The sequence below is a fragment of the Aplysia californica genome, unplaced genomic scaffold (genome assembly GCF_000002075.1).
Source record: "Aplysia californica isolate F4 #8 unplaced genomic scaffold, AplCal3.0 scaffold00293, whole genome shotgun sequence".
Taxonomy (NCBI): domain Eukaryota; kingdom Metazoa; phylum Mollusca; class Gastropoda; order Aplysiida; family Aplysiidae; genus Aplysia; species Aplysia californica.
In genome coordinates, this window is record NW_004797563.1 from 278,903 (window position 1) to 294,443 (window position 15,541).

Sequence of the window (15,541 nt, forward strand, 5' to 3'; positions counted from 1 at the left end):
GGGGATAGGTTCATTTTCCCAATCATACCTCACTCTCATCTGCCTTGCCCTCTCCTTCCTCATTCTTCGCCCATCGCATCCCACCCTCACTCCATCTTTTGTGGAATCATTTTGTCAGAAATATATAATTTTGTTCTATTTTTAAGTCAAGAAGTCTACGTGTTTGTAAAAATACTGTCAGTGATGACATCATTTTGCACTGATGGATTTCTACGACCAAAATTTCTGCAAATTTTGTTACCCAGTTTATATTTTTGCTCTGATCCTTATTATCCCAATTTCTTCTCTAAAACATGTAATTAAATAAATTATTATTTTACCCTCACAATGTGTATATATAGTACATGTTAGGCGACTATTTGAGCTGGTAATTTAATGCAATTAACATTTCTTACCATCCTAGTGTAATTATTACTGTACGTGAGTGTTTATAATGCTGTAATTAACTAATTAACATTGACAAAGACATTTCGAGAGACAATGAAGTCCGCAGCTTGTTTTGAAAAGAGATTACACTGCGTTTAAGCTGCATATTTGTTTCGAACTTTTAAAGATAGTGGCAGCCCCAACCCCCCCCCCCTCCCCCCCATTTTCGGCTTCAACTTGTTTAAAATTGGAACTGTTGAGCGGGAGACGCAACGGTAGGGCCTCTATGACGCCGTCTAATAATAATGCAGGTTTGATAATTTAATGTTAGTTATTGTGAACAAAATGAGTATATCCATGTTAAAGAACGTCCCCATTAACACTTAATTAAAAACAAACAAAAACAAACAACCCCAACTCAACAAACACCACCACCAACAACAACAAAAAATTACAGCCTAGACTCTAGATCTAGATCTAGGACGAGCTGGCCTGCTCAATTCAAGCGATTATAAATACATTTTATAATAATAGCCAAGTGTAAAAAGTAACAGTAGAGGTAGATCTAGTGCCAACCCTTTGAGGAACCAACGTACTTACCTGCACAGTCCTGACAAATCAAAAATGTAGATCTATATGAAGTACGTAGGCTCAGTAAAAATCAATCTTCTTTAAATAAAAAGATTAATAGATTCTATGTACTTTCAGTTTCATTATATTATTTTGTAAACGTCAGTTCGCGTTCCAAGAATACAGTGACCTGACCCCTCTCCATAACACAAAAGGCGCAGGTAAGGAAAGAAACAAAAAACAAAAAACAAAACAAACCCAGGCTTAACGGGAGTAAGAAATAAACCTTTCATACAATTGTGGAAAATGAAGGTAGGCCCACGACCAAAACCAGAGAATGCCTCGCCCAAATTGATTGGTTGTTAAAGTTTTGGGGCATAATGAATTAAATAAAACCGGATATCGAAGTGAGAAACTAAAAGTAAAAGTTGGCTTCCGACTTCCGATTATAATTTCATAGTGTAAGCCGAACCTTCAACAGGACTTGTTACTGTCTGTGTTGCGTAATTGCGTACGCTAAATTAAATACTTGCAGGGCTTATTACTTGATACATGCCTTGTTCTATATTTTAGGAATTGCTTTTTATTGTGTCCACTTTCCTATTGATGGCTGAATATCAATGCATTGAATGCGGGGCAAACGTGCCCAGTCTATACACTGATTTTAAAGCTGGAATAATAAGGATTTCTCATTGTGTGAGTTGTAATCGCCTAAAACGGCAGCCTGCCGACTCGGATTATTATTGGCGATTGTTAAGATTCCTACGTTTAATTCCGATTTGTGTAATTCAGGGATAGAATCTAGGGTTAGGGACCAAAGTCAACAAAGCGAAACATGTCTGAGGCAATGAAAAACGGAAATCGGAATTAAAGGCGGGAATCTTAACAATCACCGGATTATAAATTTTCTTTGCAATTTGCAGAACTATTTAGTTCGGTAGTCTGTGATTGTGCAGCACCCTTCTTCTGCCCAGATTGATTCTGACGCTGTACACTAAGTAAACGTATTCACTTTGATCCAGAGTTAGAATCATATCATAGCAGGCGGCATGTCCATAGCCATAGCTGCTCATCTCTCCTTTCCAGCGTCCACCTCAGGGTCTTCCTGCTAATTGTCTCCATGAGGAGCTGGTTAATTTGAGCATGCCTGACCACTCCTCGGAGCAAACTTTTTTTCGCTGTGCCTCGCACACACTTTTCTTTTTAAGTAAACTAAGAAGACAAAGAAGAAGAAGACAAAGAGTAGGCCTAACAAGAAGCGGATAGTTAGAGAACGACAACTAAATGCCATTGGCCTATATTTATAGTAACAGCCATCTTGTTTGACCTCACAAAAGGGATGCCCGTCAAACGAGATGGCTGTAACTATAAATATCAGTCAATGGCGTTTTGTTGTCGTTCTTTAGCTATCTGCTTGTTGTGTAGGCCTACACCAATTTGGATATGAAAGCAAGTTTAAACAAAGTTCAGCGACGCAATGCAAATGATCGACTGTTTCTATCCGGATCGTTTCTTATAAAGTTTTGTAAGAATAAAAAATTAAACACTTACAAGAGATTGGACTCAATAGGACATGCCGCAAATGGAGTAGAACTAGATCTAGACTGTAAGTTACTACGGTAAGGGGATGGAGCTTGGAAACTGCCAGAACAAAGCGCGCGCTAGGCCTACGCAAAATCATCACTGTTTTTCTAATCACGATCAGATGAGATGACGCGGCGGGCATCCCCCTTGAGAGGTCAAACAAAATGGCTGTTACTATAAATATCGGCCAATGGCATTTAGTTGTCATTCTCTTGCTCTCCGCTTGTGTCATTGAAACTGAACTTTGTTGCTTTCGTATCCAAATTGACGTAGGCCTACTCTTAGTCTTCTTCTTCTTCTGGGTGGAAGAAGGGTTCTGCACAATCACAGACAACCAAACTGAACAGTTTTGCAAGTTGCAAAGAAAATAATCCGAGTAGGCAGGCTGCCTTTGTGCAGTCGTGTTGCCACCATAACCTACACCTGTACACAGGGTTGGTGATTTTTTTGATTTTTTTTATTTTAAAAAAAAAATCCATTTTTTTTATTTAATTCAGATTTTTAAAAATTTAAATAGGATTTTTTTTATTTTTTTGATTTAAAAAAAAATGGCGACTCAGTTTGGGATTTTTGGTGGCTAAAAGTAAGTTCTTTTAGTGCAAAATGCATTGTCTTTATTTTAGCTAATGATTAATTTAAGCAACTGCAATTTTAGAAAGCCTTAATCTGCTACATCCAGTGAATTATGGCTACAGACAAAAAATGAAGAAAATGTCAGTCTAAAAGGAAGGGGGGGGGGGGGGGTAATTATGAATAGATAAACTTGCATTTTATTACAGTGTGTGTGTGCACGCGCGCTTGTGTTTGTATAAAAAGAAAAAGAAAAAGCTAATTTCAATTATGAAAAAAAAGTAAATTGAATACAGTAATTATTTTACTACTTACAGTGACAGGGGTGAAAGCAGACTTTTAAGCATGATTAATTTAGTCTACTAAACCTTATATCTGTTTTATGAAACCAAGGAAAGGAATTCTGAATGTTCAAAGATATAAAAACAGAATACATTTTTTAAAAGTGATTTAAATCACTGTTTTATTTTTTAAATCAAGTTGAATTAAATAAAACAAAATCAACTGATTTAAATCGACCTGATTTAAATCAACCCAACCCTGGTTTTCAATTTTAATGGAAAAAAAGTAAATTGAGAACTTCTGTATTATTTTACAGTGACAGGGGGGAAAGCAGACTTTTAAGCATGATTATATTAGTCTACTAAACCTTATATCTGTTTAATAAAACCAAGGAGAGTAATTCTGAATGTTTAAATATATGTAAAAGCTGAATACATTTTTTGAAAAGTGATTTAAATCACTGATTTTTTTTTTTTAAATCAAGTTGATTAAAATTTTAAAAATCAACTGATTTAAATCAAACCAGCTCTGATTTCAATTATGAAAAAAAAAGTAAATTGAATACTGTATTATTTTACAGTTAAAGGGGGGAAAGCAGACTTTTAAGCATGATTGTATCAGTCTACTAAACCTTATATCTGTTTTATGAAACCAAGGAAAGGAATTCTGAATGTTGAAATGTGTAAAAACTGAATAAAAATAAATTTTTTAAAAAGTGATTTAAATCACTGATTTTTATTTAAAAAATCAAGTTGATTTAAATAAAAAAAATCAACGGATTTAAATCAACCTGATTTAAATCAACCCAACCCTGCCTGTACAAGACTTCTATACTCTCTGCCTTGGCTGACAAAGTGGGAATCCCTGGCATTCACAGTTCTGAGTCTAGGCTACGCCTAGATAGATTCAATGCATGGCAGAGCCATTAGCCTACTATAATATCTGCACATATTATAGATTCTAATAGATTTTTGAGAAAGTAAAGCAGCTTGCAAAGCCCACAATACTTTAAAAAATAGAAATATGGTGTTGCTAATGTTTTCTTTTGCAGGGAGGAATTCCGCTGAGGGCTAGACGGTCATATAATCAGGCCACCTGCGGGCTACTGACCTAGATTCCTTGTGGGCTGACACACCCGTGTAGTAAGCCCACAACCTTGTAGATCATTAGTAGTGATAAGCCTACGCAGGGTGCGGCGGTCAGTTTGAATTGTTGTTTTCTCATGCTTTGACACTGGATTATTTCTGCCTAATGCAGTTTGCTTTTCAAGTCATCTGGATTATGTGAATATTTTCTACATCATTGTGTGTGTTGAGGAACAGAAGTGGTGACTAATTAATTAATTAATTAAGATTGACCAACAGTCTTGAGATTGCAAATTTGAAGTGCTGTTTGGCTGCACTGTAGGCCTACTGTTCATTTTCAGATTCTTCATCGCCATCGTACTCAGTGAATGCCTGGATTCTTTTAGTTGAAGCCTAATGCAGTTGTTTTTTTCAAATCATCTGGATTGTGTGAATATCAAATATCTCTTCCATCAGTGTACGTGTTTAGATTAAACCTACAGTGAAGTTTTGAACGTGCAAGTTTAATTCATATCTGTCTAAATCCATTCTAAAATCCATGTCTACACAGTGGAGGCCCCCCCATCCTGATCCGCACACTCTTCACTGACTTAGAGCCTCTCTATGCAAACAACCACTAAAAACGAACTCTCCATCCTATCCCTAGATCTGCTTTTAGATTTAGATTAGATTGTAACACAAACAAAAGACTAAAAGGACCATGTAGATATAAATCTATCTAGACTCTGAGCGTCTAGGGGCCCACCCTTGTTAGGTAGGGAAAAGTATACGGATCATAATTATGGGGGAGCTCCTTTGTCTTTGTGTTTTTCCCGACCTGCTTTGTATATTAATATCTGCTGTTCTTTCACAGTGCTTACATGCTTCTCTTCTAGGCCTATTTCTTGCTTTCATCATGTGTGGTTATGACTCTGTTGGACTGTGACTGACACCTTCAAAATAAACTGAAGGAATAAGAACAACAATGGGAAGAAAATGCTCAGTTGGTGGATGCAAAACTGGCTATGACAGTCAGAAAGGTGCAGAAAAAGTGACCTTGTATGGATTTCCTTCGGATGAAACAGAATATCGGGCATGGACTGCTAGCTTACCAAACATTTTATCCTATGAAAAGGTGTCAAAACATACCAGTGTGTGCCCTCCATTTCCGTAAAACTCTAACTCAACTCAAGTCAATTTTCTGTCTTTCCATCGCTTTTGTCTGTCTACAATAATTTTTTACATGTCTGTTAGTTTGAACACAAACACAGGGAAGCTAAACCATTGAGAGAGAGAGAGAGAGAGAGAGAGAGAGAGAGAGAGAGAGAGAGAAAGAGAGAGAGGGGGGGAGAGAGAGGGGGGGGAGAGATTGAGAGGGAGAGAGAGATTGAGAGGGAGAGGGAGAGGGAGAGAGAGAAAGAGAGAGAGAGGGGGGGAGAAAGAGACCGCCTAGCCGTGGCCGTTGTAATCATTATTATCATTACGAAGGTCACTGCTTGCTGTGGGCCGAAGCCTGAGCGGCCGGTGTGTCAGCCCACAAGCAAGGTGTGTAGTTCTTGGGCTGCGCTGCCTGATTTATGATCGCCTAGGCTGAGGGCCAACACTTACCGTGACAAGGTCCACTGAGCAAACTATAGAAGCCTACAGAGTTGGTTTGGGTTAGGGTTAGGGTTGTGTGTTGTTGGTTGGCCGGCCCTCTGCGGAACTCCTTCCCTTTTTCACATATGTATGATTAATTTCTGAAATCAATGCATTAATTCATGATTATAATTGTATCACACAGTGGCTTTGAAGGTCTAGGAAAGATGAAACTTGATAATATAACAAGCCAATGCCCAATTCAGCCTTGATTATTTGTAAAGATCCTTTCATATTGAACCCTTCTGGCACCAAGACATGTTTTATAAGAATGTGTGGGAACGGTTTCTTTAATTTTCATTTCAGAAAAGCTGTGGTTCAGTTGCTGACAAGTACATTGAATATGATCCAGTCATCATATTCTTGGATGCAATGCTGTTGCAGCCACAGCCATACAGACATCTGCTCATCAATACACAGTTTGAAGTAAGGGCATAATGATGTAAAGTGTCCTTGCTTCACACACATTTGTGTATGGAAATAGTCTAGCCTGAAAAATCTGTTTGCAATGTGCATGTTTTTCTATCATGTGTTTGTTTGCTATGTGCTTGCTATTATGACTCTATATGGAAATCTTCACAACCTGAAAACGGACATAGAAATTCCTTCCCTACAGAAGTAGGGTTTTGTTTGACATGTAGAAGGTGGAAAAATGCTTTACCTACTCAACCTCGATGTGAAACAAAACTCCAAACTAGGTTTAGTTCCACCGGCTCTAATTAACCTTTACGCCACTCTGCCAGACAAGGGAATGGGTAATTTCCGTGGTTTGTGGGTAGCTTGTTACCTCTTCCTTGTGAGCCCCAAATGGTGCGGATGTGAAGTCTGATACATATATGTATATGTATATATATATATATATATAAAGTTATAAATAATTGTCTAATAGTAATTGTATAATATATATTATATATGCATATGCGACATAAATTTTGAATTTATATGCAGTTTTTGTCAAGCTTTATTTTAAAAAGATGGTCAAAAATTGTTATCATGTGTCATGTTTGTGCAGATGACAACTTTAAAATAGACTAAGTTGTCTATTTTGAAAATGGGAATTCCTTGAATGGAGATCTCTGCCATGATACTTTTCTCTATCTGACTGTTACTTCTTTTACTGCTCCTGCCACATTATGGATGATTTGATATTCCTGCACAAGGTTGTGATTGTTTGAAATAAGTATGATGGTTTTTCACTTCAAAAGGGGAACGGCCAACTTGTTGCACCCGAGGCTGTGATTGTCTCATCTCTCTTCATGTTTTCTTTTGATTGCTTATTTTATTTTGTTGTTTCCACAGTCTCATTGGAGACTAGCCTTAGTCCTGTGGGTATGTGATGCCTTTGCCAAGCTGGTCTTGCAGCGGTCAGAACTAACAAGTGGTCCACATAATAGCCTTGATGGCATCCAGTACACACACCTAGGGCTTGAGCTGTACCTCAACTACATAGTAGCAGCTTCAGGTAGGGCAAGGGTTCTCAATGTTTTTGAGACTTCTTTCTTTTACTTTTTTATTTTCCCTTATCAGCACAGAGGGGGAGTCGACTGTATGTGTACATTTCTCTATCCACAGTGTGTCTGACAATTACTTTCCTACTACCCATAGCTTGACCTGTGGGAGAAGTGCCTCTCTCTACACCGAGTTTATTTATGAGGTGGGATCTCTGAATTTAACACTTTGCCGCCTCATCTCGCCGATTGGCGATGTTTACTATGCAGTTTTTTTTTATTTTCCCCAAAATATGATAGCAAAGTGTTAATCTTGGAGCCTTTAGTCACCTCTTGCAGCGCGCAGACTGAAGGTGAGCCTTATTCGGCATGTTGACGATCATTTGTAGGGTATTGATCAAGAATATTTTAAAGGCTGGTTGTAGTGTTCGTCTTTACTTACTTCTTTTGTATAACAGTATAATTTGTGGGGCAGAACTCTATGAATGATGTTCCTACTAATCCCTTTGTTCCTTGTCTTGAATGCAGCTGTGAATTAGTCTTTGTTCGTGTCCTTCCCATGAAATGAGGACTTTTCAAACGGGTCCAGGTAACATGAACGCCACTCCCCTTGTGTGTGGGTTGAGCTGTTGTTGATATAATGGCCTGAATGTCAAATAACTTCCCTTGTAGAAAATCTGTTCGTTCTGATTTGTTCCTTCTTGTTTCACTAAGACCCAGAATTTCAACGCTGTATCTTTTCCTTTCTGAAGCAACCAGAAGTGCTTTACCTGTTTTATAAATGGTCCTTCCATTCCATGTCTGGATTTTTGTTGTCTTGGTTAACGGTCAACAAATCCATATGGGGGCTATCAAATGGCTTTCATAGCCAGGCTTCATATATGCTCCTTTAGAAGCTTAGGCATCTCCCAATATGTTTATAATAAAAAGTTTCTAGTTTGTGGTTCTGTAGTGAGGATGTTGTTTTATGGGTCTGAAGATGCCACTCCTAAACTCAAATCCCTACTTGGAGGACCAGTTTACTCATCGATCCTTAGAATTACAAAGTTCTATCTGCTCAGTACCTAGTTTTGAGAAATTTGACCTAGAAAATGTTGAGTTTCACAATATGTGAAGCTGTCTTTAATGTAATTCTTTAAATATCTTGATAACGACTCCGAATAATCTTACGATTTTGATAGAGTAGATAGAACATTTGGTTTCAGGCGCTATGGTTTTAGTAACTCAAAATGGCCAAAAATATGAGATATAACTTTGAAATTCTATGATAGCATCGTGTTGGGAGCTACATCTTGGATCCTTTAGTCACCTCTTGGGACACGCAGACTGAAGGCCAGCCTTGTTCTTCTCACGGCAGTGACAAAGAACAAAAATATTAATCTTTCTCAAAATGAGAAAACGGATATTTTGCATTTTCTTGCAAAGCTGTTGATTTATTCCTCCTGTTTCAGAACTTCTTGCTCTGCTGTTGTCTGTACAAGCTGTACTTTTTTTGAGGAGCCTATTGCAAGGTGGAAGTGTGGGATTAATTTGGTGAGTCAAGCTTTTTTTCAGTCTTGTTATTGTTTTGTTTTTCTCCTTACTTTTAAAGCTCAATAAGAGTATTGTGAGTGATCCTTTGTGGCTTGCTCCTTCATGTGGGGAGTGGAAAGAAGAAAAGAAATCTTCATTGACTCACTTAAACTAGGCCTACACTGCTGGGTTGTCAGCTCTCCCTAGAGATTTTTACCACTTTTTAAACAATTTTTAAAAAAAACAACTAAATTTTAACATATCCTACCCAAACCTTTGTTTGTGTGTATTGAAAATTTGAAGGCAAAGTGTGTGTCATAGTTTTTATGCACTTCTCCGTAGAAAAAGGTCCATATACAGAGTCAAACAGTAAACAAAATGTGAAGAAGGAAAGTGCGTTCAAATTTCGCACTCCCCCACATGGTTCACAAATATAGCTTTCTTTGCTCTAAATTTGGGTTTGTGCTTCTGGTCACAGTCTGTTTTTAAAAAAAAGGTTATTCTTCCAATTAGGCTATAGTCTGCTTCACACAAAAGTAGTGTTTTCATTCACGAGAGCAAAATTTCCCATTCTAATACTGTCGCCTTAAGGTTGGAGCGTTGCGCGCGCATACCTATACTATTGGCATTAGGGGTGGATGAGTTAAGATGCACAAAAAGGAGAGATGCAAATTTTGCATAGATTTATTTTCGAATATGAGGAACAGTGGCAAAAAGTTGAAATTAATGAAAATGTGAGATCAAGACAGTTTTCAAACCCAAAGAGAAAGTTACAGCAGTGAGGAGCATTCATTCAATGCCTGAAAAACACAGAAAAAGAGGCAACATAATTAAAACCGCTTTGTCTTTTTCTGTGTATTCGCTGTATTTTAAAAAAATAGCATCCTTATTGGCCACACAGGCTATCTTCTTGTATCTTTAACCCACGCCTCCTTTATTTTTACTTTTCCTCTGTTGCCCTTAGTTGCCTCTTTATAAGTGGTTGGAGGGTGCCACAGGTGATTCCAATTTTTTTTACCATCCTTTGTTTCTTTTTCTTTCTTTTTCCCACCAATAAATAACCATTGTTACATGTCATGTGCTACTCTTTTTCAATCCTCTGAACAAAAAGCTGTCTTGGAATAGCTAGGAGAACTTAATTCTCAATGACTGTAATCATATTGACGTGCTTAGCTGTAGTTCTTATATATGGTCAAGAACTAAAGTAAAAGTAAATGCCATCAACTTTTTAGCAATGTCTAGACATTATTGTGTCACAAAACAATTTTTAAAATGCACCATGTAGCCTACATAAACAAACAGCCAAAATACCTACATTGCAGATCTTCCGGATATTTGGAATATTACTTACTGCATTATTTCTGCAAGACTCACTACCTAAGAATTACAAACTTGTATCTGACTTTTTTGGCGGTTTTACGTTACTAAGACCATGAGATCAAAAACTAAATGTTTTATCTGTTGTATCGAAATCGTAAGATTATTTGAAGTCGTTTTCAAGATATTCTAAGAATTGCATTAGAAAAAGCTTGACATGACGTGAAACTTTATATATCTTTGATGTCAAATTTCTCAAAACTTGATACTGAGCAGATAGAACTTTGTAATTCTGAGGTAGAGAAGTTGTGTGAAAGCAAAGTATGTCTATCATTTATGTTTTTGATACGTTTGTATTGATCTGTCTACAGTGTTTTCCTACCAATAAAACAAACTTCTCCCATGTGTTTGTTCTTCTCTTTCTCTCATGCATTTATCCATCTTGTTCTCTCATGCTAGCTATAGATTTTATCTATCTATTGCTCTCTCTCATGTATTAAACCATCTCTTTGTCTCATGCCTTTATCAGTCTCTTTCTCTCATGCACACCTCCATCTGTGGGTGGTTGGCGGGAGCTCTGGTGTGGTTTGCATCTTCTTTCCTATCTAACATCTATTGTCCTTATCTCCCCTTCTTCTTTTTTTATGTTTGTTACTCTCTTGTAACACCTCTAATCTTCTGGCGCTCATATGACCTTATGCAGCTGCAAGCGCCGTAAAACTTCTTCTAAAACTAAACTAAAAAACATATCCATCTCTTTCCCTCAAGCATGCCCCCCCTATTTCCTTCTCTCATGCTTTTATTCATGATCTCTTTTTCTCACGCTTTTGCTCATCTTTTTTTTTTTTCTGGCACATTTCTCCCCAGGAGCCAGCTCATCACAAAAGCAGTCATTGTGGCCAGCTTAGGGCGAGTGCTCGCGGTGCCAGCTCTTCTTTGGGGTCGCTCCTTCAGCACAGCCTTTGTGTGGCTCTGCGATGGATTTGTGTTTCTGTCCACTCTGCAGGCTTTGCGAGGTGAGCTGTTCTTTTTTTTCTTCTCCCATTTCACAATGATAGTTTAGTACTAGTAGTTAGGGTACTGGACTCGTTACTATGTTGATAGTTTAGTAGTTAGGGTACCAGGCTTGTAACCGTGAGGTTACGTGTTCAGGGGTTCGAGTCTCAGACACAATGTTGTATCCTTGGGAATGGCACTTTACACAAATTTTACTCACTTCACCCAGGTGTGAATGGGTACCTGGCCATAGACAGTGAAAGATCTTGTCAGTCTGTTGGTGTCTTTTTAGTTCCTGTAAAATAATATTAGTTTTGTACTGTATGCTTCCCAGGTAGTTAAGATTTTTTGAGAATGCTATCAGGTCTGCTGGGGTAATATAATAGAATGTAAAGCACATATATGGCTTGCTGTTGAGGGAGAATTTGCACTCTACAAAAGCTGTCTATTCTTCTTCTTCTTATTATTTTTTTAATTGTTATTCTCCATTCTTGTACAAGGTCTCTAGGATTGGCAACTATAAGTTACTCTTTTTCAAAGCGGTAAGAGACCATCAGTGTGTGTCTGTTGAAGAAAAGAAGGGTTCTTACTTTACTTTTACTTTTTCATCCTCTGTTGCCGTTCAGCGTCGAGGGGAGATGCAGATTTCTATGGTAGGCCAGCTCCGCAGCTCTTTCAGTTGTGATGTTATGTTTTCTAAGGGTTTCCTTGACTCCCTCGATCCACCTTTTGCGTGGCCTTCCTTTTCCTTTATAGCCTGAGTGCTTGGTGTTGTAGGCTCTCAAGGCTGGCTGGTCAGGTGACATGCATAACAGGTGGCCAAACCATTTATGATTTTATCCTCTGTCTTTCTATGTAACGCAGGCAGGACTCAGTGCCGATAGCTGCTCTTACTTTTTCATTTCTCTGCCTGTCTCGTCTTATAATGTTAAGGGTTTTAATTTCGCATGCAGTGATTTTGCTTTCATGGGTTTTGCTTAACCCTTAAAACCCTATACCGCTGGTAACCGCTGACGCCCTATTTTCCTATACCGCTGGTAACGCTGGTAACCGCTGGTCGACTTTATCGTTTAATTCCCAATGCTAGAAACAGGGGATGTAACTCCAGATGACTCTGTCGCGAGCAGAAAGTACCGATAATGTCATGAGAGCAGTTCTACACCGAAAGTCTGGAAATTTTGCGAGGTTTTAAGAAAAATTAGTCACTTTTCGCTGCTTGGCCCTCCAGGCCGCAAAATTTTTGACATTTTTGATCCAAACCAGACCCCAATAATGATCTCCCAGTCGGATATATCGATAAATATGACCGTTGAAGACGATTGCAATGTTCCGCATAAGATCGATGATGATTTTGACGATAGTGGAATTGGCAGGAGATCACCACTAAAGCTACCAGAGGCTAGATCTACGGCTGGGTCTAATGATACTTTGACTGAAATTGTGTCGGGGATCACACACAAGACTTAACTCTTAGAGTTGGTCCTAAAAACCAGTGTTTTAACCTTTTCCCCTTTTGTTCAGACTGTGCATTCATATATACATAACATTTTCAAAATCAGTAAAATCTAACAACAATTAAAAACACAGTAAACAAAATAATGAACCAACCTAATTTTTTCTAGTATCTCAATTTTAATTCAGGATTCTAGGGAGGTATGAAAAAAAAGAATTCAGGGTTTTAAGGGTTAAGGTCCAGGTCTGGCACTGATAACATAATGTTTCTCTGTCTATGGACCCGTTTTCAGAAAAAGTGCTGCCAAGATATTTAAACTCTTTCACCTGTTTCAGTTGTTTACTATTGACATGGATGTTCAGGGGACTATGGTTTCGGCTCACTTTCATAACTTCTGTTTTTGATGTGCTTATTTTCATGTTGAATTTCTCACAGATTATTGTGTTTTTGAGTTCGGTAGTGTGATTTTGGAGGCTTTGTTGGTCATGATAAATTAGACATTGGTCGTCTGCGAACAGAAATTCATTTAGGCTTTCTGAGCTTTGGTTTGCTTCTTGCGTTATTGTGTCCATATATATTATTATTATTATAAACAGGAGGGGAAAAGAAGGGTTATGCCCTGAAATGTTCAGTATATATTTCTTGTCATTTTTAAGCACAAAAATTATTGTTTTGTGCTTTCTCATTTTCAATGGTACATTTAGTGTTTTTATGACCTAAAGTCTTCTCTTTTGTCTAGGGAATAGTTTGAAAGTTTTAACAAGCTCTTGATTTTATCTGTGTGCTCAAAGGACTCAGAAAACTCAGACAGTTGTTTTGTTTTTAAACATAATCGAGAAGAGTGCGTGCTCAATCCCACCTGTTCTAGGATCAGGAAAGCTGACAAAATGCACTTTTATTATTCACAGCAGTTTCGAGAAAAAGAGGATTTTTGTCAGCCTAACCATTGAAAAATAGTGTTTTTCTTAAATCTGAATTCAAATTTTTTCAAAAACTAGTGAGTTTCACTTTGATTTTTTCACATAAGTTGGGTAACTGATCAGGCTTTCAATTTAGCAAATAAAATATGTTTGCGCCAAAAAGAAAAAAAAAATGTTTTGTCAGGTTACATCAGATCTGTTGTATCGTCTTTTGGGAACTGTCAACTATGTTATGTGTATCTGACAGGGAAAATTTGCCACTTTTTGGGGGGTTTTCCAGCCATTTCATTGTTCAACTTGATGTTCTTCTGTATAATTATCCTGTCCACAGTTGTGCTGTCTGCTGGCAAGTACAAAACTCTCTGGACAGCTGTAGCTGTTGCTGTGGGATTCCTTGCTCAATGGAGGCTCTCTGAAGTGATGCGTGCATGGTTCAAATACTTCTTTTCTATGCCGTGATATGCAAAGAATGAATCTGCTACAGCATATGGAACAATTTAAGATTTGTTGTAATCTGAAACATGCTACCCCCCCCCCCCCCACCATTTATTGGATCTTTTAAAGTGAGTTTATTTTCCCTGGCTACATACAGTGTCTTGTTGGGGATTCCCATTTTGTTCCCACCTGTGTTTTCTTGTGCCTATCCTCAGGGATAGTCGACTGCAGGTTCTTCAACTTGCAGTGCAATTGATTTTAACTTGTATGGTCTTTGCTAAGGGTTTCTAATCTGTCTCACAGCGATGTAATATCTTTTTGCCATGAGATACTTGACTAACTCTATTTGACCATACTGGAGATAGCAATAAAAAAATTGGATTCACACTGTAATTATTTTTTAACTACATTGTGATATTTTTAAAGGATCTTTTATTGTTTGTGTTGATTCGAGCTTTGTAAATTTCTGTGAAGAATTTGTTTAGAATTTGTCTCAATAGCCAGCACTGTCAGGTCTTCATTCTTTAGCTTTTATCTGTTTAGATTTAATTACGGCAAACTGTCTGCATAATAGAACAGAGCTTTTCGTTCCCATCAAAGAAATCCTTGAGCTTGATCTTTCCTGTCTCAAGGTCAAGGCTGTGAAATTCCCAAGAGCGTCCCAGCTCCTAAGACCACCATCTTGATGTAAACTTTGCATCAGATCTGGTACTTTTGCCTGAGAGGTGAGGACCACTTGGCGAAGAAAGAACCCCACCTCTCCCACCAACCCCCCCCTCTCCCCTTCCCTATTTGTTTGATGCCTTTTTCTGCATCTTGACAGCGTGATGATAAATTTTACAAAATGATATTCATGCTATGCTAGATTATGTCACTTCAACTCTGAAACTTGTCTTTTCCCCTTGGTGTCTTATATATATCTTACCAGACTCAGTCATCATGTTTTAATGGAGTGTCGGTGGGTGGTTGGCTGGTGCTCTGGTGTGGTATGCTCCTTCTTTCCTATCAAACATCTGGCATCCTGATCTCTCCTTTTTTGTGTTTGTTACTCTCATGCAACACCTCTGTTCTTCGCTTGTATAACCATATTGTGTTGTTGCAAGTGCCATAAAGCTCTTTATAAGACAAAAAAAATTAATGTCAGTCTCTGACTGTACTGGTTACTGTCTTGTACTGTACTGGTTACTGTCTCGTTAAATGTTTTGAAGTTTTCTTCTGTATTATGAACTCTCAGGCAGCCCTGTGTTCTGTTCCAAATCAAGCTTTTGATATTTTCTGTTTTATAGAGTGCTTGACTTCAGAAAGAATAGATTAACAAGTTATAAGGGAAGTTCTTTTCATGTGATTCCTTTTGCATCTCATTATCACACGTGAGCCTAGATCTGC

The 15,541-nt window shown here is 37.9% G+C and overlaps 2 protein-coding genes across 3 annotated transcripts in view; one reads left to right on the plus strand and one right to left on the minus strand.

Annotated features, from left to right (window-relative positions):
* LOC101859945 overlaps positions 1-1,167 on the minus strand; it is a 13,809-nt gene extending 12,642 nt beyond the window's left edge. Inside the window, exon 1 of one of the 2 annotated variants that reach the window (XR_004858694.1) lies at positions 967-1,167. The gene's annotated coding sequence lies outside the window, so the exon portion shown is untranslated. The remainder of the gene's footprint in view (positions 1-966) is intronic. The other variant, XM_005101670.3, reaches the window with a different exon arrangement.
* A 215-nt stretch (positions 1,168-1,382) lies between these two features.
* On the plus strand, positions 1,383-15,289 carry LOC101859576 (protein ARV1). The gene is made up of 6 exons (XM_005101667.3): positions 1,383-1,632; positions 6,381-6,500; positions 7,374-7,536; positions 8,974-9,055; positions 11,219-11,367; positions 14,052-15,289. Exons 1-6 carry the CDS (start codon positions 1,543-1,545, stop codon positions 14,177-14,179), a joined length of 732 nt encoding a protein of 243 aa, XP_005101724.1. The 5' UTR covers positions 1,383-1,542; the 3' UTR covers positions 14,180-15,289.
* Positions 15,290-15,541: the final 252 nt, after the last annotated feature.

Coding starts and splice junctions, on each gene's coding strand:
- LOC101859576 (XM_005101667.3), top strand. CDS start 1,543: ATGGCTGAATATCAATGCATTGAATGCGGGGCAAACGTGCCCAGTCTA. Junction 1,633..6,380: donor TAATAAGGATTTCTCATTGT/GTGAGTTGTAAT, acceptor TTTTCATTTCAG/AAAAGCTGTGGTTCAGTTGC. Junction 11,368..14,051: donor CACTCTGCAGGCTTTGCGAG/GTGAGCTGTTCT, acceptor TCCTGTCCACAG/TTGTGCTGTCTGCTGGCAAG.